The sequence below is a fragment of the Haliaeetus albicilla genome, chromosome 18, assembly GCF_947461875.1.
Source record: "Haliaeetus albicilla chromosome 18, bHalAlb1.1, whole genome shotgun sequence".
NCBI lineage: Eukaryota > Metazoa > Chordata > Aves > Accipitriformes > Accipitridae > Haliaeetus > Haliaeetus albicilla.
This window is the reverse complement of record NC_091500.1, coordinates 28532725-28546461: the sequence shown is the minus strand read 5'-3', so window position 1 is coordinate 28546461 and position 13737 is coordinate 28532725. Positions and strand designations below refer to the sequence as shown.

At 67.8% G+C, this 13737-nt stretch overlaps 2 protein-coding genes across 3 annotated transcripts; one reads left to right on the top strand and one right to left on the bottom strand.

Annotated features, from left to right (window-relative positions):
- The first annotated feature begins 4041 nt into the window (after window positions 1-4041).
- On the top strand, window positions 4042-7048 carry TSPAN31 (tetraspanin 31). Its single transcript, XM_069806111.1, has 6 exons — window positions 4042-4208; window positions 5037-5204; window positions 5637-5717; window positions 5968-6117; window positions 6191-6319; window positions 6432-7048. Exons 1-6 carry the CDS (start codon window positions 4146-4148, stop codon window positions 6504-6506), a joined length of 666 nt encoding a protein of 221 aa, XP_069662212.1. The 5' UTR covers window positions 4042-4145; the 3' UTR covers window positions 6507-7048.
- Window positions 7049-7154: 106 nt separating this feature from the next.
- CDK4 (cyclin dependent kinase 4) lies at window positions 7155-13224 on the bottom strand. Of its 2 annotated transcripts, none has more exons than XM_069806109.1 (8): window positions 13137-13224; window positions 11143-11372; window positions 10531-10666; window positions 10283-10450; window positions 8889-8998; window positions 8597-8647; window positions 8057-8192; window positions 7155-7830 (listed from the first exon to the last, which is right to left on the bottom strand). In XM_069806109.1, the coding sequence occupies exons 2-8, from the start codon at window positions 11358-11360 to the stop codon at window positions 7738-7740; spliced, it is 912 nt and encodes a 303-aa protein (XP_069662210.1). In that variant the 5' UTR covers window positions 11361-11372; window positions 13137-13224; the 3' UTR covers window positions 7155-7737. The 2 variants fall into 2 exon arrangements, with proteins under 2 accessions (XP_069662210.1, XP_069662211.1); XM_069806110.1 differs by having other exon boundaries at window positions 11143-11361; window positions 13137-13217.
- Window positions 13225-13737: the final 513 nt, after the last annotated feature.

Sequence of the window (13737 nt, the reverse complement as noted above, 5' to 3'; positions counted from 1 at the left end):
AGCCACGCTGGGGTCATGGATATAGTGACACAGTCATGCTAGGGACATGCATGAAGCCACGCAGACGTGCTAGGGACATGCATGCAGCGACACAGTCATGCTAGGGACATGTGTGCAGCCACACAGACACGCTGGGGTCATGCATGAAGCCACATGGACACGCTGGGGACAGGCATGCAGCCACACAGCCGTGCTGGGGTCATGTGTACAGTGACAAAGACACACTAGGGACACGTGTGCAGCCACAGAGACACGCTAGGGACATGTGTGCAGCCCCGTGCACACGCAGCCATGCACCCACCAGGAACATGCTCACCCCAAAGCCCATGTCGCACCCCATCAGGCAGCCATGGGCTCCAGGGTGGGGGGCTTGGGAGACATCCCCCCCCCAAGCCACAGCCCCACGGCTTCCCACCACCCTGATGTGGCCAAGCACCCATGGGGTCCCAGCACCCACAGGGTGGGGGGACAACAGCAGTGTCACCTTCCCCTGCGCCCCCCACAAGCAGAGGCAGGGAGACGGGGGGGCGAGGAGAGGTTTATTGGGGTGGGGGGGATACAAGGACGCCACGAGGTGGCCGTTGTCCCCGCAGAAGGCCCAGGAGAGGGTCTGGATGGTGACAGCTTTGCCCCCCCGGGCTCAAGGGGCACCTGTGGGGACGGGGACCGGGACCCCCAAAAGCCACACCGCACCCTGCTGTGTCCTGTGTCCGTCCCCCCAGCTCCAAGCCGTGGGTCCCCCACTCACAGGACCAGGACGTCGGGGAGGGTGGCCCACTGTGGGTGGGGGGACACTGGGCATGGCCACCGAGGGGACCCTGGGTACCGTCACCAGGGGTGGACGGGGACACCATGGGGGTGGTCCGGGTGGAGGAGATGGTGATGGGGGTGAGCGGGGAGGGGGGGACGGCTGATGGGACACTGGGGTGGGTGGCAGGGGTCCCGGGGACAGGGATGGTGGCGGGGGGGGGACGAGGACAGACAGGGGGTCTTTAGGGACATTATGGGATGGGTTGGCGATGACAGGGACCTCGAGGATGGTCACGGAGGAACTGGGACCCAGGGGATGGTCACAAGGGGACAGAGGCTGTGGTTGGGGACCCTGCGGGTGCTGGCGGTGGGGAGGAGGACCCCGGGGGCTGCCAGGAGGGGGGGTCCCTGCAGCGATGGCAGCGGTCCCCTCCCGGGTGTCCCTGTCCCCACACTCAGGGACCCGTCGTGGCTGTAGCTGAGGGGGTTGAGCCACCCCGACCGCTGCAGGGTGTAGAGCTGCACCCAGCTGCCGCAGCTTGACACCTTCCCCTCGGCAGGTGAGGCTGGCACGTCCCCATCCCCGGCGGTGTCCCCCACCCGTGTCCCCCCACTCCATCCTCCCTGTCCCCCCACATCCCCTCAGCTCCATCCTCCCCGTGTCCCCTGTGTCCCCCCAGCTCCATCCTCCTGGTACCCACTGCATCCCCCCCGACTCCATCCTCCCCATCCCTCTGCATCCGCCCCAGCTCCATCTTCCATGTCCCCCCACATCCCCCCAGCTCCATCCTCCCCGTCCCCTCTGCATGTCGCCAGCTCTGTCCTCCCGGTCCCCACAGTGTCCCGCAGCTCCATCCTCCTCATCCTCTGTGTCCCCCCAGCTCCATCGCCCTCTTCCCCCTGCATCCCCCCAGCTCCATCCTCCCCATCCCTGCCATGTCCCCCCAGTTCCATCCCCCCCATCCCCCCCACATCTGCCTACCTCCATCCACCCTGTCCCCACGGTGTGTCCCCCCCCCCATCCCCCCTATCCCATGGAACCCCCGATCAAAGCTGGAGGAGTCGAGAACCTTCCCACTGGCCCTGACTCCTTCAGGTCCACCCGGAAAGCCTCCTCCGAGGGGGACAGCCCTGAGGGGGACAGACACCCCCACCTGGCCACCGACCCCACCAGCCTTCCTCATCCTCACCCGCTATCCTTGGCGAGGAAGAAGCTCGTCAGCATGGCCATGACAGCATTGAGGAAGGCCTTCTCCTCCTCATCCTTGGCCATCACCGTCTCTTAGTTGTCCAGCGGGAAGCAGGAGAAGGTGGGCTGGGAGAAGAGCTGCACCTCCGGCATGTAGGAGAAGAGCTGGGATGTGGGGAGGAGGGGGTCAGCGCAGTGGGAAGGGGGAGTTTGGGAAGCAGAGGGTGGATGGAGAAAGGTGGGATGGAGAGACATGGGATGGGGAGAAGGGTGGGATGGAGAGATGTGGGATGGGGAGATGTGGGATGGAGATGCAAGATGGAGAGACGTGGGATGGAGATATGTGGGATGGAGAGACATGGGATGGGCAGACAGGTGGGGATGAATGGATGGACAAAAAGACAGCTACGGGTGGACAGATGGGTGCGTGGATGGGAACATGGGTGCAAGAGAGGGCGGATAGCTGGACCTAAGGGTCCTGGGTAGACAGACAGAGAGACGGAGAGACGAATGCATGGACGGACAGATGGATGTGCTGGCAGGTGGGCGTTAGGAAGGCCAGGCGGATGGACGGATGCACGGACACTTGGGTGGATGGATGGGTGGATGGGTGGGTGAGTGGAAGGAGGGACGGATGGATAGAAGAAGGGGTGGATGGACAGATGGACAGACCGCCGGCTGAAGGAAGGTGCCCAGGGCCCCCCACCCTGCCCTGCTGCCCCCCTGGGGGGGGGGGACGGGACACCCGGAGCCCAGCCGGAGCAGGGTGGGGGTTCATGCCTCGTGAGTAACCCCGGCTTTGTCCGGGCACTGGCCGCCCCCACCCGGCTCAGTGTGGCTCAGAGCCCACCTGGCTGAGGCACAATCTGGGGACACTCCTCCCAGATTTTACCCCAGCCCCCTGTGGCTGTGCAGGGCAGGGAAGCCCCCCCCCTTGGGTATTTAACACCCCAAAATCTCGCCCACCCCCCCCAGGGAGTGGCCCAACAGCAGCCCCCCCTTATTGCTGGGGCGCTTTAAGGGATGAAATGTGGTTCCTCCAAGGCCTTCCCGGGGACTTGGGGGGGGGCCATGCCCCCCCCCCAGCCAGCCCTGCACCCAGCTGTGGGGTGGACTGCGGGGGTCTTGGGGTACTGGGGGGGTCTGCAGGGGCTGTGGGGAGGAGATAGGTAGGTTATGGGGGAGTCTGGGGGGGCCATGGGGGCCTATGGGTACTGGGGGGTATAAGGGGGCCTGGGGCAAGTACTGGGGGGCCTATGGGGCCTGGGGGGGGAGGCTATGGGTGACCTGGGTGTCTATGGGAGGTCTTGGGGGACCTGGGGGGCTGTGGAAGTCCTGGGGGGCTCTAGGGGATCGGGGGGGGTTATGGGGGACAATGGTGGAGACTGGAGAAGTTTGGGGGGGGGGGGGCAGAGGCAACTGGGAGCTATAGGGGGCCACGGGGGTGCCTTAGGGGTATGTGGGGGGCCATGGGGCAGCCGAGGGGGGGTCACGGATGGTGAGGGCAGCCTAGAGGAATTACAGAAGATCTATGGGATCTGGGGCGGGGGGGGGGTATAGGGGACTATCGGGGGCCTGGGGGGCTATGGGGGTCCTAGGGAAGCCATGGGAAACTGGGGGGGGGGGGGGGAGGACCAGGGAATCTGAGTGGGCTAGGGGGGTCCTGGGGGACTAATAGGGGACCTGGGGGGGCTATAGGCAACCGGGGAGGCTGTGGGGGTCCTGGGCAGCCCTGGGGGGATCCTGTGGGGAGGGTGTCCAGGTGACCTGGGGGCCTCTGGGGGACCTGGGGCAGGGCTATGGGAGACTTGTGGGGCCTATGGGGGTCCTACGGGACACTGGGGGCACCTGATGCAGCTATGGGGCCCTAGGGACCCTGGGGGGGGGCTACAGTGGCCCTGGGAGGGTCCCCAGGCCCTCACCCCCTCTTTCCACTTCCGCCATCCGGGCATTCACCCCGGCCGCGGCCTCAGGGCGCGCCTCCGCGCATGCGCCGCCCTCACGGAGGCCGCTTCCGCCCTTCCTTCCTCCCGCAACGCATGCGCAACGCCGGCGGGGGCGGGGCGGCGCGCAGGCGCGGGGCGGTGGGCGGGGCGCGCAGGCGCAGTGCGGCGCTGGGAGCGGGGTCGGAATTTAAAGGGGCCGGAGCGGCCGGGGGTGCGTTGGGCTGTGTCCCCCCCCCGGGACCCCCATACCCCCCCCCATCATGGTGTGCGGCGGCTTCGCCTGTTCCCGTAACGCCCTCTGCGCCCTCAACGTGGTCTACGTGGTGAGCGGGGCCGGGGGGGGACGGTGGGGAGCTGGGGCCTGCAAGGGGGAACACCCCCCCCCCCCCAAAGATTTGGGGCTGGGGGGGGCTGTGCCCTGACTACCCCCCCCCGGGGGATTTGGGGTCCCCTCTGCTTTTGGGGTGCTGGTGCTAGGCACCCCGTCTCCAGTCTGGGGGGTGGGGTGGGGACTATTGGGTGCCCCCCCCCCCCCCCAAAAGGGTGAGGCTGGGGGGTTTGTTTGGGGGGGGGTGTCAGGCCCTGTGGGGGGGGTCCCAGATGTGGGGCAGGGGGTCCCCGAGACCCACAAGTGGGGAGCGGGGTCAAAGGTCACCCCCCCATTTCCATGTCCCTCTGTGTGTGTGTGTGTGTCCCCAGACCCCAAGTGGCCGGGGGGGACACACACGACACCTCTGGGGGCCCAGCTGCCCCCAGCCCCTCTGATCTGGGGGGGGCGGGCTCTGTGTGCCCCCCCGGATGGCCTTGGGGACCTCCCCCGGCCCCCCCCAGGCTGTCGTCCCCAACCCCCCCCCCCCAAAATGGCCGTGGGGACCTCACCCCAACCTTGAGGATGTGGCAGGGGGGGTGACAGCACCGGTGGGGGACAGCACAGCCCTTGGCGGGGGGGACACACACACAGTGGGAGCCCCCCCCACCCATCACCCAACAACCACCCCCCCTCCTCTGAGCCCAGTTCCTCCAGTAGCACCACCCAACTGGGGAAACTGAGGCAGAGTAAGACTGGGGTGCCCCTCCCCGAGTTGTTGGGGGGGGTCCCCCAAATGACACATACAGACCGCCTCCAAAATTCCCCCCCCCCCCCCCCCCAGCTGGTGGGGCTGCTGCTGATCGGGGTGGCCGCCTGGGGCAAAGGCTTCGGCATCGTCTCCAGCATCCACCTCATCGGCGGAGTCATCGCCGTCGGCGTCTTCCTCCTCCTCATCGCCATCGTGGGGCTGGTGGGGGCTGTCCACCATCACCAGGTCATGCTCTTCTTCGTATCCTTTCATTTTTTTGGGGGGGTTATATGTGACACACCCCCCCTTGCCCTGTGGTGTCCCCAAACTCTGCCCTGGTGTCCTCAAACCCCCTCATGGGGACACTGGGGGGGCGGACAGGCAGGGATGGGGGGGGGGCTGGTTACCCTGGCATGGATATAGCCCTGCTCTGGAAATAGTGGGGGGGGTCTTGAGGAGGCAGGAGGGCTGGGTACCCCTTTTTTTTGGGGGGGGGGCACAGTGGGGTCCTGGAAGTGCCCCCACTGGGGACAGGAGGAGCTTCAGCCTCTGCTCCCCCCCCCTCCATGGGCAGTGGGAGCCCTGGGTGGGGGCAGCAAGGTGACATTCAGAGGTGGGGGGGCACTGCTGTCCCCTGCACGCCCCCCCCCCAAGCATCTGTTCAGCCCCCCCTTGACTCCGGCCTCCCCCCAGTACATGATCATCCTGGGCCTCGTCTTCGTCTTCCAGTTTGGCGTCTCCTGCTCTTGCCTGGCCATCAACAGGAGCAGGCAGGTGAGCCCTACCTGCACCACCCCGGGGGGGGCACACTGATACACCCCCCCCCCCCAGCCTCACACAGGCCCTGGGGGGGGCTCAGGGATGGGGTAGGGATGTCCCCTCCAACCCTTCACCGCTGGGAGGGTTGTCCCCATGGCAAGGGGGGGACACAATGGGGACAGAGGGGTTCATTGGCTTAATTTTTTCTTTTTTTGGGGGGGGGGTGTCCTCTACCTGGTGCCTCCCCCCACCCTGCCCTGCACAGGAGGGGCTTTTCAGCTCGGCTTGGCCCATCCTGAGCAACGAGACGAAGACGGAGCTGGAGCGAAGGCTGGACTGCTGCGGGCTGCTCAACCGCAGCGCGGACCCCCCCGCCGCCCACGCCTTCCAGGCCGACTTCCGCGTCTGCCCCGCTGTGAGTTTTGGGGTGGAGGGGTCCCCAAAACCCCTCTGCCCCCAGCCACTCATTTGATCTCTTTACCCCCCAGAAGTGTAAGACCCTCCTGGGCAAAGACCCCCACGCCAAGTGCCTGACCTGCGGCGAGAAGATGCTCCAGCACTCGGATGAAGCCCTGAAGATTTTGGGGGGGGTCGGGCTCTTCTTCAGCTTCACGGAGGTAATGGGGGGGGGGGGGGCACGGATTGGAGTCGTACATGCTTTGCGGGGGGGGGGGGGGTGGGGGTGGTCGCTGCAACGACGCCCCCCCGCCACCACAACTTCTCTTGCAGATCCTGGGAGTGTGGCTGGCCATGCGCTACCGCAACCAGAAAGACCCCCGGGCCAACCCCAGCGCCTTCCTATAGCCGCGGGGGGGGCCACGGCCCTGCTGGGGGGTGTGGGACCTCCCCCCCACCCCAACCCCTGACCCCGCCACGTCCCCCAGCTGCCGATCGGCCGCCCCCCCCGCTCCCTGCAGCCGCATGAAGCCTTGGGCACGTGGCAGGTTTCCCCCCCCCCCCACCGCCACTGCCCCCCAGGACAGATGGTGGCTGGTGGTCACCCCTGGGGGGGCCACGGCCACCACCCCAACCCTGTGCCAGGAGGGGACAGTGTGCCAGTAGCCCCCCCCCCCCCCGCCCCAAGCCAACACTCCCCCCCATCCCAGTCCAATTCCTCCCCCAAACTGGTGCATACTGGTTATTTATACACCAGGAAGAGGACAAGCAGCCCCCAGCCCCACCACGGTGTGTTTCCCCCCCACCCCCCCCCCACCCCCGAGCCTGACCCTGGGACAGCACCCAGTGCCCCCCACGCTGCTGGGGGGGGGCAGGGTGGCAGATATTCCCCCCCCCCGCCACCACAGGGACGTCACAGTGTCCCAGTTCAAATAAACACCCTACAGTGACTCTGGCTCCGGCTCTCTGTGGTGCAGAACCCCCCCATGTCCATCCCGGCCCGCCCCCCCCCCCCCCCCCGTCATTGTCACCCCTCCATGACGCACAAGAGGCGGGTGAGGAGGTGGGCGGGGGGGGCTGGGGCACTGCCCGCACCCCTTTATTAGCAGAAAAGTGGGGTGCCAGTCCCTGCACCCCCCCCCAAGTCCCCCCCACCTTGCATGAGGGTTCCCCATCGTGTGTCCCCCCCGGCTCCGTCGTGCGAGCAGAGCACCAGTGCAGAGAACTGTCACCTTCCCTTGCACGCAGCTCGCACGAGGATGGGGGGGGTCCATCCTTCTAGCTTGCACAAGAATGGGGGGGCCACATCCTTTTCCCACGAGGATGGCGGGGGGCTTGCGTCCCTCTTGCATGGGGGGGCCCACCTCCCTCCAGCACCTGTGTCAGATGGGGGGGGGGGGGCACATCCTGCTTGCATGAGGGGGTGCTCCAGCTCTCCTTGTCCGAGGGTGGGGGGGTCCCCAGCCCCTCAGCAGGAGCAAAACCCCGTGTGAGCCCCTCACACACCCCGGGGCTGAGGATGGCTCCATTCCCCATGTCCATAACTGCGGGGGGGGGTGCAACAGGGTGCCCCCCCCACCCTAATAAAGTCCTCCCACCCCCCCCAGTCCAGTCCTGGGTGCCCCCCCGGGGGGGGTTGCTACCCCTCGCCTGCCCCCCGGTCCTGGAGGTAGAGATGCCGCAGGGCGTTGTAGGCTGAGATCCGCTTGTAGGGGTTGAAGGTCAGCATCTCCTGCGGGGGGGGGACACAGGGACACCCTCAGGGGACAGCTGGAGGGGGTGTCATCATCATCACACACCCCCCCCCCCCCCCATGCACCCACAGAGCTCAGGGTGTGATGTGGGTCCCGTCACCCCCCGTGTCCCCCCACCCAGGGCACTTCATGTCCCTGACTGTGTCCCCTGTCCCCTGTGTGGTGTTGTGTCCCCCCCGGTGTCGTTTCCCCCCCCAGTCTCACCAGCAGCAGCTGGGTCCCCAGCGGCTCCATCTCAGGGACGAAGCCCTCGATGGGCTGGGGGGGCCGGGCGGGGAAGGCGCAGCGGGGCAGAGCCACGTCCAGCGGCCAGTCGTCCTCCACGGGGAGCCCGATCATGCTGGCGGGGGGGGGACACACACGCAATACACCAGGGTTAGGGCTGGGGGACACCCCCCACCAAACACCCCACCCACCCACCCTGGGACCCCAGGCCCTGTCCCAGCTCCCCCAAAACTACCCCCCAACAGCCCCCCCTTGTCCCCAGCCTCCCCCCCAAACCAGGACCCCCTTTCCCCACCCCAGGACCCCCAGCCCCCCACCCCAGGACCCCCAGCTCCCCCCAACCTGCCCCCCCCAACCACTCACTCCACGACCCCCAGCCCCATCCCAACCCCCCCCTACTCACCCCAAGACTCCCAGCTCCCTCCAACCACCCACCCCTGGACTCCCAGCTCCCCCAAAACACCCCCCCTGCCAACAGCCCCCACCTTGGGACCCTCAGCCCCCCTCCCCAAAACTTACTCAAAAATCTTGCCCAGCTGGTCGGCTTCCGAGTTACCACAGAAAAGTGGCCTGGGGGGGGGGGGGGAATGACACACAGGGATGTCACCAGAGTGGGGGGACACACGGACACCCCCCCCCCAGCGGCGGGCACCCCCAGGTGAAAGGCAACCTGACCATCCCCCTCCCAGCAGCACCCTGGGGACCCACACGAGTGCCCCCCCTCTGCCCCAGTGTGTCACCCCCTGGTGCCACGACCCCCCCTCCATGTCACTGTCCACCCCCCCGTGTCCCGTCCCGTCCCCCAGCTCACTTTCTCCGGAACATCTCGGCGAAGATGCAGCCCACACTCCACATGTCCACGGGTGTCGCGTAGGTCGACTGCAGCAGCACCTCGGGCGCCCGGTACCACAACGTCACCACCTGCCGCGGCACCGGCACCCGCTCAGCCGGACCCATGGCTGCGGGAGCCTGGGGTCACCCGGCCCCACGGTGTCCCAGCTTTGCAGCTACGTGAGCCCCATGGCCACCCAGACCTGTGGGCATCTGCAATCCACAGCTCCCAGGACCCACAGCCACACAGATCTGAGCTTATGTGGGACCCACGGCTCCTTGGGGTCTTGGCCAACAGGACCTATGGCCACCAGGACACACAGCCACCCAGATCTGAGCCTACCCGGGACCCACGGCTCCTTGAGGTCTTGGCCAACGCAACCCATGGCCACCAGGACCCACGGCCACCCAGATCTGAGCTTATGTGGGACCCACAGCTCCTTGGGGTCTTGGCCAACCCAACCCATGGCCACCAGGACCCACAGCCACCCAGATCTGAGCCTACCCGGGACCCACGGCTCCTTGAGGTCATGGCCAACGCAACCCATGGCCACCAGGACCCACAGCAACCCAGATCTGAGCCTACCTGGTACCTACAGTTCCCTGGGTTCACGGCCAACACGACCCATAGCCACCAGGACCCAGGACCACCCACTTCCACATGAATATCTGGGTGGACCTACAGCCACCCACATCTGTAGCCACACAATTCTAGAGCCACCCAGCCCCACAACTGCATGGATTCACAGCCAAACCTGACCCATGGCCACCAGGACCCACAGCAACCCACATCCGTGCCTACCTCGGACCCAAAACTCCATGGGTTCATGGACAACCAAACCTCTGGCCATCAGGACAAACAGCCACCCAGCCCCACAGCCACCTGGCCCTATGGCCACCCAACTCCATGGCCACCTGGCTCTAGGCCCACCCAGGACCCACAGCTCTTTGGATTTATAGCCAGCCTGATCCATGGCCACCTAAATCTGTGCCTACCTGGGACCCACAGTTCCTTGGGTTCACGGCCAACCCAATCCATGGCCGCCAGGACCCACGGCCACCCACACCTGAGCCTACCTGGGACCCACGGCTCCTTGGGCTCATGGCCAACACGACCCATGGCCACCAGGACCCACAGCCACCCAGATCTGAGCCTACCTGGTACCCACAGCTCCTTGGATTTACAGCCAACCTGACCCATGGCCACCCAGATCTGAGCCTACCTGGTACCCACAGCTCCTTGGGCTCATGGCCAACCCAACCCATGGCCATCAGGACCCACGGCCACCCAGATCTGATCCTACATGGGACCCACAGCTCCTGCCACCCAGCCCCACAGGCCCTGGGACCCACACCTCCCCCCCAGCCACGCACCACAGGGGTCAGGGCCATCTGGCAGCTGTAGATGCGGGCCAGGCCGAAGTCGGCCAGCTTGACCTGCCCGCTGCTGGTCACCAGGATGTTCTCAGGCTTCAGGTCCCGGTGCACGATGCAGTTCGAGTGGAGGAAGTCGAGGCCCCGGAGGAACTGACGCATCAAGTCCTGGGGGGTGACAGCACCGGCGTGAGTCCCCCACCCATGCCGTGGGCCCCCCCCACAAGTCCTCAGGCCCCCCGCCCCACCTTGATGGTGTCTAGGGGCAGCCCAGGTGCAGGCGCCTTGTCCAGGTAGGTCTTCAGGTCTTGGTCCACGTGCTCAAAGACCAGCGTCACCTTGGTCTCACGCTCCGTCCGCGTGGTGGCACAGACGTCCATCAGCCTGGGGACGGGGAGGAGGGACAGGGGGTCAGCGGGGGGGACGGCTCCCCTGGGACCCCCATCGCTGCTCCCTGCCCCCCCACCCAGGAGGTGCAAGGATGGGAGATGGTCACCCACCTCCTGTCCCCCAACCCCATGGCCACGGGACAAGACCATGGGGCAGGAGATGACACAAAGCCCCCAAGTACGACCACGGGGCAGGAGACGTCAGCCGTCCCCTCTCTCCCCACCCCACGGCCACGGGACAGAGCTGTGGGGTGAAGCCAAGAGGCAGGAGATGACCCCCGTCCCCCCCAACCCACAGCTGTGGGGCAGGAGATGGCCCCTGTTCTCTGTCCCCCACCCCACGGCCACAGAACGAGACCACGGGGCAGGAGATGACGCAAAAAACCCCTTATTAACCCCCAAGCGTGACAGAGCAGGAGACGGTGGCGTTCCCCGTGGGTCAGCGCCGTGGGTCGGCGCCGTGGGGCTCACCGGACGATGTTGGGGTGGTCGAAGTGCTCGAGGCGCTTGAGCAGGGCCACCTCGCGGACGGTGCTGAGGGGGAGCCCGTTCTCCGTCGTCTGCACCCGCACGTTCTTCAGGGCCACGAATTTGCCGCTCTGCATGTCCCGCGCCTTGTAGACGGTGCCGTAGGCGCCCACGCCGATCTCCGCCACCGGCTCGTACTGCGCCCGCCCCTCCTGCGCCATCCTGCCGCAGCCCTGCCTCGCCCGTCAGCCGAGACCCCCGCCACCCCCATGGCCGGACCCCCCCCCCCCACCCCCGGCACCCTCCAAGCACCCTCCCGCCGGCACCCAGCACCACACGCACCCCCCGGCACCCAGCACACCGCAGCGAGACCCCTGGCACCCAGCGCCCCATGGCGAGACCCCCAGCACCCCACAACTCCCAGCACCCCACAGCGAGACCCCCAGCACCCCAAAACTCCCAGCACCCCACTGTGAGACCCCCAGCACCCCACAACTCCCAGCACCCAGCACCCCACAGCGAGACCCCCAGCACCCCACACCCCCTGGCACCCAGCGCCCCACAGCAAGACCCCAGCACCCCTCAACTCCCAGTACCCAGCACCCCACAGCGAGACCCCCGGTACCCCACATCCCCCCAGCACCCAGTGCCCCAAATTCCTCTGGCACCCTGCACCCCACTCCCCCTGGCACCCAGTGCCCCACACCCACCAGCACCCAGAGCCCCACAGCGAGACCCCCATCACTCTGCAACCCCCCCAGCACCCCACGACCCCCTGGCACCCCGTACCCCGCATCCCCCAGCACCCACCAGCCAGCACTCAGTGCCCTGACACCCCCCGGCACCTGCCAGCCCCCCCCCCAGCGAGCCCCCCAGCACCTCAAAACCCACCGGTACCCCTTGGTACCCAGCCCCCTGTGACCCATAGGACCCCCAAACCAGCCCCCCCCCCAGAACCCAGCAACACCTGGCACCCCCGCCCAGCACCAACCCCCACTGAGCACCCAGTGACCCCCCAACACCCCACAACCTCTAGGACCCCCCAAGAGCACCCAGCACCCCGTGACCCCCACCACCTGACAACCACCCCCCCAGCCTCCCCCCCCAGCTCCAGCCCCCCCAACTCTCAGCACCCCCCAAATAGTGCCCCCCCCCACATTCAGCACCCAGCACCCCCTAACTGGCACCCAGCACCCCCTGACCAGCATCCAGTCCCCTCCAACCAGCCCCCCCCATTCAGCACCCAGCACACCCGACCAGCACCCAGCACCCCTAAGCCCCGCCAATTCAGCACCCAGCACCCCCCAACTGGCACCCAGCCCCCCTAAGCCCCCCCCAATTCAGCACCCAACACCCCTCCAACCAGCCCCCCCATTCAGCACCCAGCCCTCCCTAACTGGCACCCAGCACCCTCGACCAGCACCCAGCACCCCCAACTCCCCTAATTCAGCACCCATCACCCCTAAGCCCCACCAATTCAGCACTCAGCACCCCCGAACTGGCACCCAGCACCCTCGACCAGCACCCAGCCCCCCTAAGCCCCCCCCCCAATTCAGCACCCAGCCCCCTCAAACTGGCACCCAGCCCCCCCTGACTAGCACCCAGCCCCCCCCAATTCAGCACCCAGCCCCCCCCAACTGGCCCCCAGCACCCTCGACCAGCACCCAACACCCCTAAACCCCCCCCAATTCAGCCCCCACCCCCCCAAGCCCCCCAACTCAGCACCCAGCCCCCCCAAACTGGCCCCCAGCCCCCCCAATTCGGCACCCAGCACCCCATTGAGCACCCAGCACCCCCAAACTGGCCCCCAGCCCCCGCAACTCAGCACCCGCCCCCCCCAACCAGCCCCCCCCGACCCCCAGAGCCGCCCCCTCCCCCACTGACACGCGTGGAAGAGAGCAGAGACCCCCCGGGGGGGGAAGGGGGTGCAAAGCGGGGGGGGAGGGGCCCCCGCGTGGCCGAGACTCGCGCGTGGCGGGGGGGGCACCGGGACTCACCGGGCGGCGCGCGCGGGACTCGGCCGGGCTGGGGGGGGCGGGGGGGGGCGGGAGGGGCGGGGCTGGAGGACCGGAACCAGCGAGACGGGCCGGCCGGAAGGGCCGGTAGTGGAGGGGGGGTGGCGGGACTCGGACTGCTCCATTCCCCCCCCACACACACACACCTCGGGGGGGGGGGAGCAGCCCAGGCGCCGGGGTCCCTCCCTGGGGGGGGGGGAGGGGCGGGCTGGCCAAGGGGGGGGGGTGTCCCCCTGGTGGGGGGAGGGGCGTTGGGACGGCTGGGTCCCTCCCGGGGGTGGGGGGAGGGGGGGGACGGGGTACGGATTCCCTCCCCCCACCCCCCCACCCCCCCCGGCCGGCCTCGAACCCGTGTTCCCCCCCCGCGGCCAGCGCAGCGCCCCCTAGCGGCCAAGGGTGGGAGGGACACGCGTGTGCCGAGACGGGACCCACGGGGACACGTGTGCGCCCCTCCCCCCTCCGGGGAAACACACCCTCCCGGGGAGGGACACGGGACTGCGGGGGGGGGGGGCGGGGTGTGCGTGGGGCACCCCCGGGTATGGGGACACGCGTGGGGAATCCCCCCACCCGCTTCCCCACGCTG

Bases quoted from the DNA above. Each gene is read 5' to 3' on its own strand.
- TSPAN31 (XM_069806111.1), top strand. From the start codon at position 4,146: ATGGTGTGCGGCGGCTTCGCCTGTTCCCGTAACGCCCTCTGCGCCCTC. The intron at 5,718-5,967 runs GTGAGCCCTACC...TGCCCTGCACAG, and splicing joins CCATCAACAGGAGCAGGCAG to GAGGGGCTTTTCAGCTCGGC. The intron at 6,118-6,190 runs GTGAGTTTTGGG...TTTACCCCCCAG, and splicing joins ACTTCCGCGTCTGCCCCGCT to AAGTGTAAGACCCTCCTGGG.
- CDK4 (XM_069806109.1), bottom strand. From the start codon at position 11,360: ATGGCGCAGGAGGGGCGGGCGCAGTACGAGCCGGTGGCGGAGATCGGC. The intron at 10,667-11,142 runs GTGAGCCCCACG...CCCCGTCCCCAG, and splicing joins GACCACCCCAACATCGTCCG to GCTGATGGACGTCTGTGCCA. The intron at 8,193-8,596 runs GTAAGTTTTGGG...CCCCCCCGCCAG, and splicing joins CAGCTGGGCAAGATTTTTGA to CATGATCGGGCTCCCCGTGG.